This window comes from Elgaria multicarinata, chromosome 3 (genome assembly GCF_023053635.1).
Source record: "Elgaria multicarinata webbii isolate HBS135686 ecotype San Diego chromosome 3, rElgMul1.1.pri, whole genome shotgun sequence".
NCBI classification, from domain to species: domain Eukaryota; kingdom Metazoa; phylum Chordata; class Lepidosauria; order Squamata; family Anguidae; genus Elgaria; species Elgaria multicarinata.
Genome location: NC_086173.1, coordinates 64,063,152 through 64,083,639, shown reverse-complemented (window position 1 = coordinate 64,083,639; position 20,488 = coordinate 64,063,152). Strand labels below are relative to the sequence as shown.

General features: G+C 42.7%; 2 protein-coding genes across 2 annotated transcripts in view; both read right to left on the bottom strand.

Annotated features, from left to right (window-relative positions):
- Positions 1-4,291, bottom strand: part of CACNA1A (calcium voltage-gated channel subunit alpha1 A) — a 123,855-nt gene extending 119,564 nt beyond the window's left edge. Inside the window, exons 1-2 of the mRNA XM_063120511.1 lie at positions 4,234-4,291; positions 1,491-1,603 (exon numbers count right to left, since the gene is read on the bottom strand). Of these exons, the coding sequence (XP_062976581.1) occupies positions 1,491-1,571 (81 nt within the window). The 5' untranslated portion in view covers positions 1,572-1,603; positions 4,234-4,291. The remainder of the gene's footprint in view (positions 1-1,490; positions 1,604-4,233) is intronic.
- Positions 4,292-6,180: 1,889 nt separating this feature from the next.
- Positions 6,181-20,488, bottom strand: part of LOC134395373 (voltage-dependent P/Q-type calcium channel subunit alpha-1A-like) — a 103,971-nt gene continuing 89,663 nt past the window's right edge. Inside the window, exons 7-9 of the mRNA XM_063121537.1 lie at positions 13,534-13,637; positions 13,159-13,274; positions 6,181-6,685 (exon numbers count right to left, since the gene is read on the bottom strand). Coding sequence (XP_062977607.1) covers positions 6,585-6,685; positions 13,159-13,274; positions 13,534-13,637 — 321 coding nt within the window. The 3' untranslated portion in view covers positions 6,181-6,584. The remainder of the gene's footprint in view (positions 6,686-13,158; positions 13,275-13,533; positions 13,638-20,488) is intronic.

The window sequence follows — 20,488 nt, the reverse complement described above, 5'->3', positions numbered from 1 at the left end:
GAGGGGCTAAGGAGCTGTGGCTTCAAGGAGCGCCTTTCATGGCTGCAGTTCAGGTGGCTTCGCCCCCCTCTCACCTTTCCCCAACCAGGGAAGGCGAGGGAGGAGTGAAGCTGGCTCTGGATTGAATCAGTGCCTTGAGGACTTGAATTCGCTCACCCCTCACCTCTGCCATGTTGAGAAGGTGAGCTGGCTCCCAACAGAGCATGCGCCTGGAGGAACTGCTCTTGAGGCTCTGGCTCACAGCTCCCTACCACCAATAGGTTTCCCCAATCAGGAAAGGCAAGTGTGTGTGTGTGTGTGTTTGTGTGTGAGTGTGTGTGTGAGTGGAGCCAGCTCAGATGCTCTCTAGTCCTCAGTTGATTGGGGTGGATCAGCTAAGGAGGGAAGGGACTCCCATTTTCATTCCTATCATGGCACACTGGGCAGGGAGGTTTAAACCTCCCTGCCCAGCGCACCACAACGGGGATGAAAATGCCCCCCTCCTCCTTCTCAGCTCATCTGCATTGAGGAGGGGTGCCTGAGAAGGGTGTGTGAGAGTGAGAATGTGGCATTGTGTGTGCATAAATGGGGTGATCGTGTGCATGTGAGAGAGAATGGGGTGAGTTTGTGGTGTATATATGAGAGAGAGAGAAAGAGAGAGAGTCCATGTGCATGACATGTATGAGAATAAGGTGAATGTGTGTGAATGGTGTGTTTTGGGGGGTTGTTCATGTGTGTGTGTGTGAGAGAATGCTGTTTGTGTTTGTGAGTGTGGATAGGATGAGTGGCTGTATAAATCGGATGAGAAAGGAGTGTATGAGAGAGAATGTGTGTGAGAGGGGGTAGCAGGAGATAATGGGATGTGTGTATGAATTTCTGGGGGTCTGGGAGGGGTGTATATGAGGAAATAGGGTGAGTGTAAGGGAATGGGATGTGGCTCCACCCACTTTGGGCAGTGGCTTCACCATTGGGCAATTTAGCCTTAGGCCCAAAATGGTTCCCCATCCCTAATCTAATATCTTGGTTTGTACGGTTCAAGCTGTTCAAGGTCAAACTTGGAGAAGGGACAAGCCTAGCTTGACTGTGAGAGCGTATCCAATGTGTAGCTACACCATAATTGCATGATACATCTCCAACCATAAAGAAAAACAAAACAAAACATACTTTTACTATCTGAATCAAACTTTAAAAGTTCAAGTGGCAGGCCAACAGCAAGACCAGTCCCAGTAGTGTCAGTAAACCTGCATTTTTGAGGAATTGCAATATTTCCTCGGCCCTACGTGGTAAGGCAGGTTTAGCCACCCCAGGGGAGCAAAGTTTCTGTGTATTGGCATGGGATACTTCACCATAACATTTGGAGCAAAGGAGCTCACTAGATGGTTGGCTTGTTTGCCTGTGTGGTAGGGAGCCATTTGCGACATGTAGCTGAGCACACAATCTATAAGAGTGGCTGTAGTGACTGATAGCAGTGCAGGCAAGAATGGAAGTACTGTCATATTGGAAAGACTTACAGCACAGTCGAAGCAGTTGAAGGATGAGTGAAAGTAAGGCCGCGTTCCGAGCCCATACATTTTTATAAACATTTCGGACATAAAGAGCCCTAAGAAAATGAATTCTGCATAGTCTGAAACAAATAAAACACAGAGAGAGAGAGAGAGAGAGACAGGGAGAAGTACGGGTCAGAGCTAGTTCTTTTTCCATCCTGCAAAGTTATCCCTCCCGCTGCTTTTCATGCCACAAAACCATCCCTCATTAGACACTTTAGGAATTACAACCTTATTAAATAGAGAGAAAAAACTCCCCTCTTTTTGCCTTCCCTAAGTGAAACAGGCCACTATACAGAATATATAATATAATATATTGTCTTTGTGGGCTTGAGAAAGTGCTGTCTCCTGACAGAGGCAAATAAGGGTTCCTTGGCGAACCTGATCTTAAAGTTCCCTTAGTCTATAATTTCCCTCCATCAGAGCAACCTTGGATTTCTTTCCCATGAGCTGAGTGACGCCAACAATTATCATCTGCCCTAGCAATAAGTGCTGAAGTACAGAAAGAGGCCCTCATCGGAATTATGGTGCTATTCCAGTCCAGCACAGGCCAGGAGTCCTGCAGCAAAACCAGAACAAACCCCACAACAGAGTTGAAGGCACAAATAGCCTAAAAACAGTGACCCAGTGGCAACCTTTCTGCCTGAAATGAAAACATAATCCAGGAGTCATAATCCAGGAGCATGGCTACTCTCATGGAGGTTGCTAATCCTGCAACTGGGCTGCCTGTTTTCAGACTGCAGGGGGAGACATATAACTGAATGCTTCTCCATACAAGAGGAGGAGGAGGAGGAGGAGGAGGAGGAGGACAATAGAAAACTAGTATAGGTTGCTTGCTTCCACACTAATGTCCTTTAGTCCTGCTGAGCATTACTGTCTCACAATCAGCGGGAAGCAGAATAAAAGAAGGTTCCACCTAGCATTTAATAAAGTGCTATATTATCCAGCAATTCCCCTTCCCTTTTACCAAGATCCTTCTATAATGCTTACTCTGCAACTTTAATTCGAAGCTTCCTTCTAAGCAGATTCTGCCCCTTTTATTTCTATCTAGTCAGTGTGGCTGGAGGATTAATGATGAACTGCCCCTGCCTTAATTAGTCAGCCTCTGTTTAATTTAATTATTGGTTCCCTTTCATTTTTTTTTGTTTTCTTTCTTTTATAGCAAAGAACAAAGGATGACTAATTAAGGGGGAAATTCAGCACTAATCCTCCAGCCACTCTGATTAGGAAGCAATAAAAAAGGCAGAAACTTCAAAAAGGAAGCATTTAATTAAAGGCACTGTACTGGACAGACTGGTGCTGCAACTGCATTTTATTGGTGATGATGATGATGATAAATTACCAGAAATCAAGACTGGGGTGAAAAATGGCAAGATGACACAGAAACCACTAGAAAGCAATTATTTGGTAATATGTTCAACTGGTTTCTCTGTAGAAAATGAGTGAACAAAAGATTGCAATTGCAGAGAAAAAGGTGAAAGGTAGACAAAAACTGCATGGCAGGGAGAAGGCTAGGGGCATTCCATCTAGTTTTCTACCTGGAGTGATGAGGGGGCATTTAAGAGAGCCAGTGTGGTATAGTGGCTAGAGTGTTGGACTGAGAGTCAGGAGATCTGGGTTCTAGTCCCCACTCGGCCATGGAAAACCACTGGGTGACTTTGGGCCAGTCACAGACTCTCAGCCACCTCACAGGATTGTTGTTGTGAGGATAAAGTGGAGAGAAGGAGGATTATGTACGCCGCCTTGGGTTCCTTGCAGGAAAAAAGGCGGGATATAAATGCAATAATAAATAAAAATAAATTTATATTTTGAATAATGTGAGCAGTCTGAAGTGGGACAGCCCAGACACATATTTACCACTGCAATAGGAACCTGGCCATTTCCCACCCAGTACCTTCTATGGACCTATCTAAACCACATTAAGTTTATATTTGTTAGTGATCCCTATCCCCCTTGCCCCTCCCACACACTTGGGAGCCGCAACAACAAGCCAACCAGCTAAAGTCTGTAGAGTAAATGTGACTTATCCTTTCTCCCTCTTTCAGAGCCGAGGGCATAATAAAGAAATCCCATTTGCTAACCTTTGCTGCTCTAACCACAATAATTCAGGTTCACATATTTCCAAGAGTCTGAACTATGGGTCTCGCTTAAATAAACACTGGTCAAGTTTTTGAAAGAGGCCAAAAAACATGAAAAATTAAAAGGGGGGAGTGGAGGGAGAACATCCCATTGAAAAGGCAAAGAGAGGATGGGGAAATGCCTAAAACCTGAATTAGATAAAAACAAAAGGATGTAAGTAGCAACGGATAAGTCAAAAGGGATATAAATGCTTATAGCAGATCATCAAAATTTACCTTCTCAAGAAGAAGGCACTTCAGTATATAGAAAAGTTCTTTCAAGTCAGCATAAATTTAAAGAACCCCTACAACCACATCTAATAACTGAGAGTTATTTCAGTTGCCTATGTTTAAGAGAGAGCTTAATTCATCATGATCACTTCATCAATTTGTTATCGCTGTCTTGTAAATGGCTATGCCTGCTATAAACCTCCCCGGCCAAACACAACAAAATGGACTTGCTGTGATAAAAATGGAAAGGACTTCCCTGACTTCTATTAGGCAGGGATAAAGAAGAGTAAATGATTGCAAGGGCTCCTCTCTTCCCAGATGGTTCTATTCAGATAGTTCTATTCAGGGGCTCTGGTACTCACAGAGGAAGTCAGATAGCCAATCTGGCTGGTTGTAGTGTACTATAGCAACACACAAAGTGTTGAGAGCTACCAGACTGAGGACTGTCCAGTAAAAGGCCTGAGTTTTGACAATTCGACGGATATAGAAACGCAACCTCCGCTCCTTTTTGTGAAAGAAAGTGGCGTTTTCCAGCTTGGCACTTTTGATGCTGGCTCGAGCAAAGGGTGAACCTGCCAAAGAAAGGTAAAGATTAAAATCCAGGAGGCCTTTAAAAGCAGAGGTCATATCAAACTGGCTCAGCTCAGTATGTCTGGCAATGACCAGACTATCTGAAACACCTTAGGAAAGTCCTGAATCTCGCCTTAGGTAGGGGGTGAAATACATTTCTTTGCCAGTAAGTTCTCATTTGTACCCTCTATAGGCAGAAACAGACTTGAGCCCCTACAGCAGGAGGAGGCTTATTAGCTCTCACAGTGTGTGGCATCACTAGCTGTGCCAGCCTTGAAGAGAACTGGTGTGTTCTCCTTTGCAGCTCAGTAAATGTTTGGCGTCGGTCACATCCAAAGAACTCCTCCAAAGCACGAAAGCAAAAACCTCCCTTGTCTAGTTATCTGTTTCCACCAAGAACTGTACTACACTAAGCCATGTACAAGAGGAAATATGGTGGCGTATCATTCACTCCCTGCTTTCTATTCTGTAGCTCAGGGTTAGAGCGCATGTTCTGCATGCAGAAGGTCCCATGTTCTGTCTTCAGCATTTCCAAGTAAGGCTGGAAAAAGCCCTGCCTGAAATCCCAGAGAGCAGCTGCCAGTCAGTGTTGACAATACTGGGTTAGGTGGCCCAAGGGTCTGACTCAGTATAAATCAGCTTCCTACGTTCCTAGGATTCTAAATCCCAAAGGTACCACAAAAGATCCTAGGGGTGAATACTCAGTGCTGATGCTGCATTTTGTTCTCTCTGCTTGCAACCAAGAACACCACTGAGCACAATAATGGCTTCCTTTTATACAGGGCAGTACTAGAAACTAGATCAGGACCCCAACAGTACAGCAGCACTTGCATGTGCCAAACTGCTTGCAGCCCGTGCCTTCCCCCCACCCCATGCCTATTTGACCTACCCACTGAGGAGATGTCAGCCAGCGGGTCATCTGCTTCCTCCGGGTTCAGCAGGTCTGTCTTGCTCTTCTTGATTGTGGCCCTCCGAAGAGCTCCAACAATAGGAACATGGCAAGGAAAACAGACATTATCCTCAAGGTCCCTTGATCAGATTCATTAGATCAAAGATAGGTATTCACTTAGCATAGAGATTAATGCAAGCTAGCCTCTCTGCAACTAAGGCTCTTTTCCCATTCCCTTAGTTGAGAGAAAGTGGAAGCGAGGAAGACAAGATGCTCTTTAGATGCCCAATTCACTCCAACAGGGAGTATTCATTTATTTGATTTGTACCACGACTTTCTACCAAAAAATGGGACTCAAGGCAGCTTACAATCACTGATAAAAACAAAAATAAGCCAATAGATTAAAATACAATTAAAAACAATTTAGTCTAAGGTTGCCCAATAAGGACCATCCTAGATGTTACACATAAACATTTTTTTTAAAAAAAAATGTCTCTGATAAATCTCTATTTGTTTATAGAGTAGCAACTTTGGGAGGGGAAAATTTAGAAGAGAAGACAAAGGAAACAGGAAGTGTTAACCCTTTCTCTGCACACCATTTCCCCACTCTAAATCACCCGCAACACACACACACACACACACACACACACACACACACACACACACACATGCAGCTTTTCTTCTGAAAGGGTTTGGGATGTATATTTGTGAGGATAAACATACATCTGAATCCCTGCAGGGTGCAAAGGGTGTGTGTGATATAGAGTGGGAAAATGGTAGATAGGGAAAGAATTCACATACACATACACATACACATACACACACACACACACACACACACACACACACACACACACACACACACACACACTTTTCTACTCTACACTGTCCTTTCCTGAACCTTCCTTTTCCATAAACAAACCGGCTGCAAGAATTTAAAAACACACATTGAAATTTAGCCCTAGCCTTATGACTGAGCTGGGATTTGTATCCAGGGCTCCAGGTTTAACATCCTATCTACTTGACCACACTTGCATAGACAACAGCACCCTCTACAACTACCATCTTCCTACAACACTGCCCCTGCTGGGATATGCCCAGATTTCTGCTTGATTAGTAACTATTAGTTTCCATGATCACGGCACAGTTAACTACAATGACTATATTTTCACTGCTTAAATTGAATAATCTGTATACAATCCTTAGTCAATGTAGATCAGACTGACGTACCAATGGGACTGTGAGCTTGCTGCCTCACCCATCCCCTGACTTGACATACTTTGTGGAAGATGATGGCTTACCATCGAAGGGGTGACGAGGCTCTCCTTCTATGTCATCTTCAGCCAATATCACTTCTTCTAAGAGAAATGGGCTCAAATTAAACTAAGGATGGCATTAAGCTAAGCAAGAACAAGTGGACCAAATCTGACAAACAAGGGAAGGTTAACTATAGAACATGTTTGGGCAGAAAGCCACACAAAGACATCTATAGCTAGTCAAAGGGAAGCCAGGTAGTAAAAACAACTTTAGTTGGCTAAGACCCTGATGAAATGAAAAGTAGCTTTTTGCTCTGACATTTGTGTGTATGTGTGTGTGGTGGTGATGGTGGTGGGGGTCATCACATTAAGATGAATACACACCATGGGATTTCTCTTGGAGTGTCTCCCCAGAATTCACATTATATCATTATTATATTTTTATGTCGGTCCTATGCTGGTCAGGTCCAAGGCAACTGACAACTGTTCAGGTCCTATGCTGATCAGATCCAAGTCAAATGGCGCTTTGCTACTTGAAAGGAAAGCTAAACAGAGCAACAAATTCCCTGGTTTGCCAACTATGGAGAAGGCAAACATAAGGACCAATTCCCTCTTCCAAAAGGGAGTAGGATGTGGTGTGTATTTTGCACATTGAAATCATTCTTCTACCCATATGGACTGTGCACGGTCTGTGATTTCCTACGTCTGCCATGCAGAGACAAGGATTCAGTGCAAGCTGTACTTGGGTGCCATGCAGCTTGCTGGAAAATGGATGCCCTGACTGTACAGACCTTGCACAAACAGAACTCTATACCAAGCAGATATGACCTTTGCTGTTCAATTTCAGGGTCTCTTCAGCTGTCCTGATGTCATAGGTACCAGGCTCACTGATTCCATCACTAGGCTCACTAAATAAATGCTGAGCTCCGAGCATTACCCACAGGCTACACTCACACTACACAATATAGAGATGATCAGTAATCAGGACCTCCCACTTTTTGTTTGCATTTCAAAACAGCCGTGTGGGGCTTATTGGGGAAATGATGTCTTATCTTTATAAGGAAGAGAAAATCTTTCTGAATTTAAATATTCAGCTGAAAGTTTCAAAACAAAAATATTTTTTTAAGGCAAAATTTTTTAAAAGTCCAAGCAACCTTCTATACCACATCAGTAAAACAACAACAACAAAACCACAGGCTGGGATATTTCTTAAAGCCTTAATGCTTTTAATGTAGTGGATAAAATCATGGTTGATCTGACAAAAGCTTAATTCTGGGAAATAAACACACACACCCTTCCTCCTCCTCCTCCTCCTCCTCCTCCTCCTCCTCCTCCTCCTCCTCCTCCTCCTCCTCTTTGCATGGTGGTGGACTAAATGTTAAAGCACTTTTTGATCAACGTTTTGTTCACTGCAGCTCAGAACCTGGCTTAATACACAGCTCAATCCCTGCCCACAAAGAGATCCATGCAACATTGTGGGAATTTCTAATGGCCAATGATAGGAGTTCCCTGATTCCACACTATTTGGTCTGAACTTAAGAATCATAAAGTTGGAAGGAACCTCAAAGATCATCTAGTCCATGTCCCAACTTCCCATTACGATGGCAGCATGATTGGTCACATTTTACCTCGCTCCTGCATCCTTTGCCACATTATCCTGGTAATTGCCTAATTTTCTAACTCCCACTCATGAGAAATTGTTTTCTCCTTCTTTGTCAACTAGGCATTGTTGTTTTGTTCCCTTTGTTTGATCTAATGGTGACAAGGAAAGCTACAAAGGGGAAAGTAGTGCTAACTCCCCCCATCCTCTGTCACTGTGGCAGCAAAGGCTCTGCCTGAAGAAGAACCCGAAGGAGATGTTTTAAGAACATAAGAAGAGCCCTGATGCTGGATCAGACCAAGGGTCCATCTAGTCCAGCACTCTGTTCGCACAGTGGCCAGCCAGCCATCGGCCAGGGATGAACAAGCAGGACATGGTGCAACAGCACCCTCCCGCCCATGTTCCCCAGCAACTGGTGCACACAGGCTTACTGCCTTGAATACTGGAGATAGCACACAACCATCAGGGCTAGTAGCCATTGATAGCCTTTGCCTCCAGGATACTATTTTCCGTTATAGCTGGAGATGTAAAGATGGTTAAAGCCTCTGTAGCAATGTTACAGAAGTCCGTTGAGGGAATAACAGGGAGGCTCAATCTTTTGGAAGCTAGAATTTCACAGCTGGAAGATAAATGTGAGGCTTATGAAACTGCATTGTCTGCTTTGCAGAGATCTAATCTTATTTTGAAGTCTAAGGTAAACAAACTGGAATGTCAATCTTGTTGTAATCCACAAATTATCGGGATATGTGAATGGGCTGAGCAGGCCCAACCAACTACTTTTATGGAGTCTTTTTTGCATGCATTACTGGACTTGCCCAAGGACTATCAACTAGATATCAAGCGGGTACACCGAATCCTGGTCTCCCTTTCTCGTATTGAAGAAAGACCTCGTCCGTTCATCGTGAAGTTTTCAAAGTTTTCTGTCAAGGAGTTTATTTTAAGAGCTATGAGAAACAGGAGAGAAGAGCTGATATGGGGAGCTGATAAGAGGCGAATAATGATATTCCCAGATTACACAAAAGAGTTATCAGAAAAACAGCGCACTTTCATTAAATCTCGAGCATGGGCCTGTGATAGGAATCTGGAGTATTTTATTCATTTTCCTGCTGTCTTCTGTTTAGAATGGAATCTGGTCTGAAAACATTCAACACACCAGCAGCACCACAAGATTATCTCTATGGCATAAATCCAACCACTAGGGCGGAGAAAGGCTGAAGCTGGCGAAGATTTTAAAGCTTCAAGGTCTTCTCTCTCTCTCTCTCTCTCTCTCTCTCTCTCTCTCTCTCTCTCTCTGTGTGTGTGTGTGTGTGTGTGTGAGTGAACATGGATTTCTTTTCCCCCAGTTCTTTTTCTACTGCTGACTGAGCTCGAGTTTGAGACATTTACATTTCAGAACTGGAATGGCATGTATATGTGTGTATGCATACTGTATGCATATATGTGTGTGCATATATTTAAATACTGATCATTGAGGATATAATACCATGCTTGGTTTTGTTATATGCTCCTCTTGGCTGTTTTTAATGAGTGTATGACTATGTTCTTGAATATTGTTACTTAGAATGTTAGAGGCCAAACAAATGAAAACAAACGTCAGAATTTAAAACTGATGTTGCTCTGTCATTGTCTTCCACCAAACTCAGCTTTTGGTGGAAGACAATGACAGACTTTGGGTAGGAGAAGTTTATGCTAGTGGTAATTCTAAGAAAGCTAAAGGAGTGCTCATACTTATACATAAAAAAGCACCAATGCTTGTGTTACAAGTAATATCAGACCCAAAGGGATACTTTCTTATTTTGGTGGTTAAATGTACAAATATGGTAATTGCCATGGTTAATGTTTATGGCCCTAATTTGGATTTGCCTATTATATTTCCTGAGTGTCTTAGGCCTTAGCTAGATGAGGGGTTATCCTGGGCTGATACTTGGGATCACCCCTGTGCGTCCATATGACGCACAGGGGATCCCAGGCTCAGGCAGGGATCAACCCTCCCTTGCCCTGGGATAATGAGCACCACTTTTGGCCCGGTATTTCCCGCAGTCTCAGGTTCAGCCCGGGACTGCGAGTGTGTAGCCCGTTCCGCAGCTTTTCCCAGCTCCGCGCAATTATTCACGCATAGCCGGGAGAAGCCGTGCATGGGGCACAGCACTCCTCAGCAGTGCTGTGCCCAACGGGGGCAGGGTGGGGGGAGCGGGGAAAACATTTTTTTAAAAAAAATCCACTTACCCGAGCGCACGAGCATTTGTGCACATCCACCCTCTTTAAAAAAAATAATTAAAATGGCAGACGCGATGGCTCTCCTCGTGAGCTCATCGCGCCTGACGTGTAGATGAGGGCGACATTCCGCGATACTTGCATCGCGGGATCTCCTGTCATCCGGCGCGGATTTAAAGGTAGGTCTAGCTAAGGCCTGTGTCACTTGCCTACTATTACTTATGATCATTTGATAATGGGTGGGGACTTTGATGAAATTCTAGATCCAGTTTGGAATAGGAGTAATCCCCCTTGCAAGTTTCAGTCTATTATCTGTTCAACATTGAAGGCCTATATGTCTGAGTTGGGTTTGATTGATGCATGGTGTATGTTGCATCCTTTGGGGTGGGTTTATACTTTTGATCAGCTGTGCATCAAAATTGTTTGAGGTTAGACTATTTTTTGGTCTCTTCTCCACTATTTCAAAATGTGACAGCATGTGATATTGACACAATTGCTATCTCAGACTATGCTCCAGCCCATTTAGGAATCAAATAGCCCAACTCAGTTAAATCTACTGGCACTTGGCACATGAATGTTTCATTGCTTAATGATGGTAATTTTAAAACATGGCTTCTGAATTTAATGATTATTTTGAGATTAATGAGGTGACAACCAGTTTGCTTCTTATAAAAAATTAGCTTAAGGTTATTCAGGAAGAAGAACTGGATAAAGAATTAACTCCTTATTACGAGTTAGGCCACTAACCCTTTTGAAGCAAATGGTTAGTGAGCATGTTTAAACCATGGTTATGCAACCACCATGGTTAGGAATGGTTCACATGACATGCAAAGCCCTAAGATTTAGCTCAAAATGCTTAACTACTGTGGCTTCGCATGTCATCTGGACATGGTCACTTTATAGGACATTCTGATCCATTTCATGATTGTTTAAGAAAAATATCCCACCCTCCTCCAATTGCTGGTGGTACAACGACGCAAAAGGCTCCTTAATATACATGATGTTGTACTGTAGTGTCATTTTAAAATTCTGGACAGAGTTCATTTTCCATATCAACCTGTTTCTGGAAACCTCCCAAATGTATGGAACCTTACCCCGGAACCATGGAACTCAATTAGTCATACCCAGTTGGTTGCTAAACATATCATTTTACATCAATGGAAAGGTAAACACACCTGAGCAATCCACCAGTGAAAGAAGTCCTATCCTCGCTTGCCATACATGAACTAGATACATATTGTAGATTACAGAAATTAGATGGTTAGCAAGCCTATACTGAACTCTAAGCCTAGCTGAAGGTAAAGCTATTTTATTTAGGACTATTCTGTAAACTGAAACTTAAGGAATGAGAAAAACCTATGAAGGTGACCTACATCTCTTCCCTTCTCTCCTCTACCAGCCTTTTTTGTTCTACTTTAGTTTACCTTTATGTTATTATGAGTATCTTTTGTGATTATGAACACTAAAAACAAAACTCAATAAATATATTAATAAAATAAAAACCTCTAACAAAGGAGAGTCCACCACCTTCCAAGGCAGCCTGTTCCATTGTCGAACAACTCATACCATAGAAGTTCTTCCTAATGCTTAATTGAAATCTCCTTCATTGTAATTTGAACCCGGTGGTTTGGGTCCTATCCTCTGGAGCAACAGAAAACAAATTTGATCCATCATCTATGTGACAGCTCTTCAAATATTTGAAGATAGCTATTGTATTGACTCTTAACTGTCCTTCTTCAGAGTAAATATATCCAGCTCCTTCAACGTTCCCTCACAGGCCTTAATCTCCAGATCCATCACTGGCCTGGTTCAGACAACATGCTAAACCATGCTGCTTAACCACAAAATGGTTAAGGGAATGCATTGACAATGCATTCCATTAACCATTTTGTGGTTAAGCAGCATGGTTTAGTGTGTTGCCTGAACCAGGTCACCATCTTTGTTGTCCTCCTCTGGGCAATTTCCAGTTTGTTGCTATCTTTCTTAAACTGCAATGCCCAGAACTGGATACGGTATGCCAGATGAGGGCTGACCAAAACAGAATAGAGTGGCACTGTTACTTCGTGTGACCTGGACGCTAAACTTGCTAGGTTATGGATTACCCATTTTAGGTGCTGCATCATGCTGCTAACTCATGTTTAGTTGGTAGTCTACAAAAACCCATAGGTCATTTCCACATGTTGTATTGTAAACCGGCAAGCCTACCCAGCTGAATTTTAAGATGCCTTTTTTAATGGTGTGCTGCTTTTAATGATGCACTGGTTTTAAATGTTTGAATTAGTTTTATGTACTTTATGTTGTTTTTAATTGTGTTGTACCCCGCCTCGATCCAGAGGGAGAAGTGGGTAACAAATAAATAAATAAATAAATAAATTATTATTATTATTATTATTATTATTATTATCCAATCCTATATTTCTGCACCTGACTTTTCCTATCTAAATGCAGAACTTTGCTGAAATTCTTTTTTCATTTTAGATCAGTTCTCCATCCTGTCAAGTTCAAATTGAATTTTCTTATCTTCTAAGCTATTAGTTACCTCTCCTAGTTTGGTGTCATCTAAAAATTTGATGAACATCCCCTCCACACCTTTGTCCAAACCATAGTGGGCCCATGACAGAACCTTGATCATGAAGGAAAGCAATGCAGTGTAAAGAGTAACATATTTAACTCAGATTCCAGGGGAAAAGTTAGAGAAGTACAGCAAGGAGATGGAGAAGATGATATGTAGGACCAAGAGACACAGAAAAGTACGTGCCTGCTTTGGAGATCCACTCCATATAGCCATTGAGCTCACGTTCAATCTGCTGCTGTCTTCTCAGCTTCAGAAATGCTCGCCGGTTCTCCACCCGCTCCCTTTCTTTGGCAAACTCCCTGTAGATAAAGATGGGACAGCATGCTAAAGATTCTCCATTAGTCTGGCCAGATTGCAAGAGGGATAAGAAGTGACACAGGAGGGAAAACAAGCTGGCCCATGGTCACATACTGAATTCATGAGGAATAAAGGCAAAATGAACCCAGACGTTTCAGTTTCTAGTTGCCATTCAACTTCAGTTTCTCTGCAGGTCTGAGAATAGCAACTACATGCTCTGTCTTCTAGCCTCTGACTAGGGCAGGTGTGCTGCATACTTACCCAGAAAGCACCCCCAGCACAAGGTTGAGCATAAAAAAGGATCCAATGATGATGAGGGGGATGAAGTACAGCCAGTTCCAAGCACTCCCTGAGGCATCGTTGCTCTGCAGGAGGGAGGGAGGGAGAGAGAGAAAGAGAGAGAAGTTATATGATGCTAAAGTCATGGCACACATTTTCCATGGAAATCATTGGCCCACTCAGGGCAGGCCTCGCAACAAGTCAGCTCAACAACAAAGGCATGGGTAAACTATCAAACTAAGAGACAACCAGTCAGTCTGCCTGCCTACTGGCTAGCATACTGTCTTCTGAAACCCTGAAAAAGTACAGGGACTGAAGTATAAGAAAAGCCAGCCATTCCTTTACCCATCCTTTACTTCAAAAAATAAAAGTAACATAAAGCCCCTGAACCAGCTTTCCCCAACTTGGTGCCCTCCAGATATTTGGACTATAACTCTCATCAACCCCAGTCAGAATGACTAGGGGTTGGGGATTATGGGAGGGAACCAGGTTGGGTAATGCTGCCCTAAATCAAATCTGTAGTGTAAGAAAACACAACTTGATACCTCCTGAGTTCTCAAGTACAAGAACTGCTTTGATATGACCTCAAGAATTTCTGGACTACATGGGTTTCTCTGAGTCATCCCACAATTGTTTCAACTGTCACTTTAATTCCATCACAACTGCTAGGCGAGTAGCACCAATAACAAGCAAAACTTGAGTTATTCAATGAATCTGTACTTATATACATCTAAGTAAGTATATATAAAACTAAGTAACAGGCAGAGAATGATGGATGTACAAAATACATATGTAAAACCAGAAGGAACTAGAGAAGCAATATTAAGACAGTTGAAGATTATTATTTCTTTGAGACCTGCAAATGGTATGATTCTCTGGCTCCAAAAAGCATATTTGATTTCCCTCATGGTCATAGTAATATCTGCAAAAAGTTGGCACAACTACTGAAGAATGCTTTTGTAGCACATGATGGTGTGGATTCTGGTAGTGCTTTTAAAACACCCCCCCACTAAAAGTTTAGGGGCTATGTGCACACCCAGTGAACAAGTCCCAAGTCTTAAAAAAAAAAGGGGGGGGGAGAAAAGGTCAAAGTAAAGTAGATACTTTATTTATTTATTTATTACATTTCTATACCGCCCAATAGCTGGAGCTCTCTGGGCGGTTCCACTTTATAGCACTCTGGTTACCTTGTAATTGCAAGTACTATGATTAGAGGGAAGGGATAACCAGGGATGGCAGAAGGAACTGTACATACATACATACATACATACACACACACACACACACACACACACACACACACACACACACTCACTCTAACACACACACAATCCTGCACCATTTTTAGCATATAGACATGAAGATGGAAGATACTGCGGAATGACAATACAAGCTTAGATAGTAGGGGACAGTGTTCCACAACTGTGGAATTACAGAGGTTTCGAAAATGTGCCATGAAGACTTTTTAAATAAATAGAAATCAGTAACAGAACTAGAAGTGCCTCTTAAGTTGATCAGACTTGCTGGGCGCTCATACACATAAAGCATGTATTCTATTACGTGTTGCAAGATGGATGGGAAGGTCCATAGCACAAAAGTAGACTACCTGCTTTGTATGTGGAAGGTCCTAAGTTCAGTCCTCAGCAGCTCCATTTGAAGGGCCTGAGATAAAAAGATCTACGCCTGAGATCTTGGAGAACCACTGCTAGTGGACAGTGGAAAACCAGATGTACCAATGGTCTGTTTCAGGCAGGCCAGTTCATATTTCAAGGGGAAAAGCTTGGCCACTAGGACCATTGCTCTATTTCCATTAGATCACTGGGCAGTTACATTTCCTGAGTATCCAAAAGACTGTGACAATAGAGTTGATATAAACAGGAAATTGGTCACATTCTTATTTATTTATTTATTTATTTATTTATTTATTTATTTATTTATTCAATTCATACCGTGACTCCCCACCAAGAAACTGACACTCAGTGTGAGCAACCTATTTACATCACAGCTGAACTGGTAGTCCACAAGACATGGACTTGGAAATACTGGTCTTTATTAGACCATTGCTTCCTTCTAACAACTGGAACAAGAACCTGGAAGTCCTGCCTTTCAGACTTTTTGTCTTACCCCCATACAGTTGTTCTTCAATGAGTTCTTTTCCTAGAGCCAAGCATAGTAATGGGAGTTCTTTATCTCCTCTCTGCCCCACCATCAACAGAAACCATTTGCTGCCTGCACAGAGTCTAGTATCAAATACCTCCTGCAAAAGAATTCTAGCCATGCTTTGCTCCTATGTAGATAGTTCTTAAGCAGAAAGTAGCTTGCCTCTCCTCTCTACCTTGAAAGCCAACATTAGCAGCGGGTCACAGTCTTGCCCCAAGGAATGTGCTAATGGAACTAACCCTTTTGTGAAGCCTGCCTACTTCAGCAGTGGCTGGAGGGACTAGAAGAAGTAGCTCTGTGTGGAAGGCAGATACGTGAGCTACTAACGACTCCTTGTCCCCATTTCTCTCTGCTAAATATAGGTTAAGGAACAAAAAGACCTTGTGCAATGTGGCAGCTGGTAAACCCCAGCCTTCAAGAGAGTGCTGAGCTGCCAGGTGACATAGCACATAAAGGACTCTGAATCTACTTGAGAGGCATCTATGTCGGACCACAAAAATAACTGGCACTGTTGTTGACTCGTGACAAGAACAATCCAAGCTTCTCATCCCTTATACTTGGAGCTCTTGGAGGTGAATGACATTAAAAATAGTAAGACTTAAAATTCATACAGTGTTTTAGAGCATTCCAAGCACATCATATTCATTATCTTAGCTCTCCACGTAATGCCACTCCTGATCCCCCAAACACCTGAACAAAATCTCCTAATTGCAAGTAGGGAGTCAGTGAGGCTGAGAGGCCAAGAGATTGTGTGGATCAGGCCCACAGAGAAAACTCAAATCACATCCTGGGCTTGTTTACACAATCAAGATCCAGAGGTTTTTATCTCAAGGGTTGCTATTCTGAGGTTATTCATACCGTCTTGCTGACTATCTTGCGTCATTCATAGGTCAGTGTTGTTTTTTAATGAAACTGTGAACTTCACTTGCCTTCTATAAATAATCTGCCATTATTTATGTGCTCAGTTGTCCTGGGATGAAAGAATCAATCCCTTATTCTTACCTTGAACATGGTAAAATCAGAAAATGAAGGTAGTTAGGGGATGCTTTATCAGGAGTTTCTGTAAAACAGCTCCCAGAGGAACTAAAGCACACCAAAATGGCAACTGATCATATGCATATATTCATTTAAATGCATGCAACATGTCTGTCGGCAATTGTTTCAGACTAAATGACTAACATTTACGTAGAGGTAAAAAGCTTATGGGGAGGCAAAATCATTCTAACTTGATTCTAGCTAAGTGCCAACCTCACTGCTAGCAAATGATCTATTGTGTGAGAACCTTCAGCCAGCTACTCTGTGCCTACCTTTACTCTGTGGGTATATCTACAATCAAGCTAAGTGTACCCCAAATACATATTTCCCATGGGGCACAGCTTCCTACGTTCTTTACCCCATTCCCAATTTTGATGGACTTACGCAAGCTTAGATGTCCCCAAAAGACGTGTGAAAGGGCCACAAACAATTGGTGTGTAGAATCCAAACCTGGATAGCACAAATAGGCAGAGATGCGTCTTGTAAAGGCTCATCTGAGACCCATCTGGACTATTGTAGCCCCATGGATGATGTAGGGAAGAATGTGCACTCTTTCCAGTTTCAACTCACAGTGATCTTGCTCCCAGAGAGAGGGTGCCCATTCCCCTCCCCCCACACCTTGATTCTACTTCCCAGATAGTAAAATAATGCCTTCTGCTACTATGCCAGTTTCGGATGTGTGTTCTCTTAGCCCTGGAATGCCACCATTTATTTTAAGGTCTTCTTTGTATTGAACATTTTAAAGCGGAACAAATGCTTCTGTGAGCCAGAGAGGAGAGAATAAGCCATCAGAGAAGTCATCATTTTATTGTTAAACTCATCAAGTGATGAATATGCCTACATGAACTGGCATTAAGAAAGAACGAGAATCCGAGAGTGGCTCACCAGCATGCTGTTCTTTCTTGGGGGTGGGGGAGGGGAAGCATAAGCATAAACTCTGCCCATGTTACATTTTTAGACATAGGAGTTGGGGAAGAAGGAATGGAACAGGTTTTAAATAGCTAGTAGGAGACCTAAATGTGAGGGAGAAAGAGCACAAGAGAGTAATGAAACCTTTTTGGATAGATAGAATCTAGTTCCCTTTCCCCGAGAGGCTAGAAATGAAAGATGTGCTGGTTAGTTATCCAGGGCACCTTCACAAAGGCACAAGATATGGAGAAAAGAGGACAAGGTAGGTGCAGGAAAAGTGATCTAAGAACATGGTGGGGTAGTACTGAAGCAGCTGGTGTTTCTTCTTTAAATTTACTGTCTATGCAGAATCATAGCACCACACTCCTATAGCAAAAAGGAGAACACCCATTCCCATACTAATCATTTTTTGAAGCTGATACACTGCAGGCTCTGAAATCTATTTCGTGTCCACCTGATGGTATCATTCATAAACCATACCTGAATGAAGACAACATGTAGAGAGGTGATCACTCACTTCCACTGGCAAGTCTCTAAGAAATCCATCCTGATGCTTACTCAGAAGTAAATCCTCTATGCTCTATGGGACTTACTCCCAGGGAAATGTGTATAGCAGAGGTAAAAACAAACAAACCCATGTTGTTGAACTCCCATCATCCCTAATGATTGGCCATTCTAGCAACTAGCTGGGGCTTTTGGAGTTGCAGTCCAACAACACATAGGATTACAGTCTAAAAACCTGAAACACTGTGTGACTTGGAAGTTTGGTGGTAGAGAACTGCTGTTTGTGCAGTACTTGCAGGAAGTGCTTGATCATCTTGATAATGAGGATTTTAAACCATTTTAGCCAATGCCATATAGGTAGCATTTATGATGAAAAATGAGGTTAGATATAATGTTGTAGACTGCAACAGAGTTTTTGGGCTAAAACAAGGGGAACTTCTACATCAGACTTCTCCAACCTGGGACCCTCCAGTTGTTTTAGACTACAGCTCTTATCATCCCCAGCCACTATGGTCAATAGTTAGGGCTGATGGGAGTTGTGGTCCAAAACATTTGGGGAAAGCTGATCTAAATAATACATTCTGACAAAATTGTGGATTCAGAATGATCCAGGAAACCATCAAGGCCAAACATGTTACATATGATTAACCAGTACAATCCAGCTCACAGTGTAAATGCTTGTGAAGAAAGTGGGAGTGAATGAGTCCACCAAAGCAAGATTCCTGCAGAGCAGATAGTTCCGGGGGACTTCAGCATTCATAGTAGATCTTCTCACTGCTTGGTTTATCAGATATCTCTATCAAACCAAATACTGCTGAGAAAGATCAAGCTATAATTTGAGAGTGCTCTCTCTCTCTTTCATTTCCCATTTCCCTAACAGGCATCTTACTCTTTCAAGCCCCTGTAGGCTGTGCTGTTTTGATTCTTGGAATGATTTTTTTATTGCGGGCTCGGACTGCCAGTTTGGCAGCCCCTAGCACAGACTGAGTTTGGTGCTAATTCACATTGACCAACCAGCATTTCCCCTCCCTGGCTGTCACTCTCTCAGTGTTCCAAATCCAATATTGGGGAAGGGGGATCTCAATTTGGAGAGGATGAAAGGACATAGAGTTTTAATTCCACTTACTTCTAACTACGGTGACAGAACCCTGGTAGTGTGTAATTGCTTTGGAAAGGAGGTTATATCAATCTTTTTAGTGCCTGAGAAGAGAATGGTCCTGATTTTCCATTCCCTGCTCATTGTGGCCATTTCTAACCTAAGGCTGGGCTGAAGACAGCATCCTCTAGGGCAGGCCTGCACAACCGGTGACCCACCAAGGCAAATGTAGCCCAGCAGCTATGTAGCACAGCCTGATAGTTGCTGGACATCCCTGTGCCTAGGCAGCAGCAAAATCAGAAATTATTATCAAAACTAAAGGGATGCCATGCATAGTTGGTGAGTTGCACTGGGTGATTCATAAGTTGTGCACGTCTGCCCGAGGGGAGCACAACCTAATTCCCCCAATTCTGACCCCTGGGGCCACCCATGCTCACACCCATACTCTTGGTCAGTCAAACATTTAGCGCATGCACACAAAAGACGGAGGCATCTAGCAAATACACCCACTGAAAATCACTTCCCTTGTTCTAGGAAGGTTGAAATCTTGCCAGAAAAACTGCTGCAAAGCGGATCCTCACCCCAGTGCTATCTTGGAGCGATTCATGGCCACTGACTCATGAAGCATTGCTGGCTGCTACAAATTCTCTTGGAAGCCATTGGGGAATATAGTGAGAGACAGTCCTGGGACAGCAAGCGCTGCTGTCTGCATTAGCTTGATTAGCTTGTGGAACAGCGCGTGAGCTCTATGGGTAGCACACTTCCCATCCCTAGCTGCTTGAGGAAGTCTATACAGAGGAATCTATTACTCAGCGTCCGCAATACTGCTGCTTCTGAGATGATGTGCAACAACTTCAGAAGTCCCATACGGCAAACTACAGAATGTGTTTGGGCAGGGAGAAAAGAAAAACACTATAAATGAAAAGAATACCACCCTGAGATCCCAGTGATATAGGGTAGGATACAAATGTTTTAATAAATAAATATAAATTCCCAAGATTCACAACCAAAGGGCTGAAATACTCCTTGCTTACTTCTTTTCTCTTCCCACCCCTTCATCTATAAATATCTTAGTTTTTTAACCCTTAATGTGGGGGAGAGAACTTCAGCAATGTGAATGGATAACAGTCAAGGATGTCTCCTCAGATAGACACCTAAGGAGCCCTACGTCCTTAGCTTGAGCTCCCATCATGTTATTTGTTCCACCATTCAGTTCATATTCATTCAGTTCTT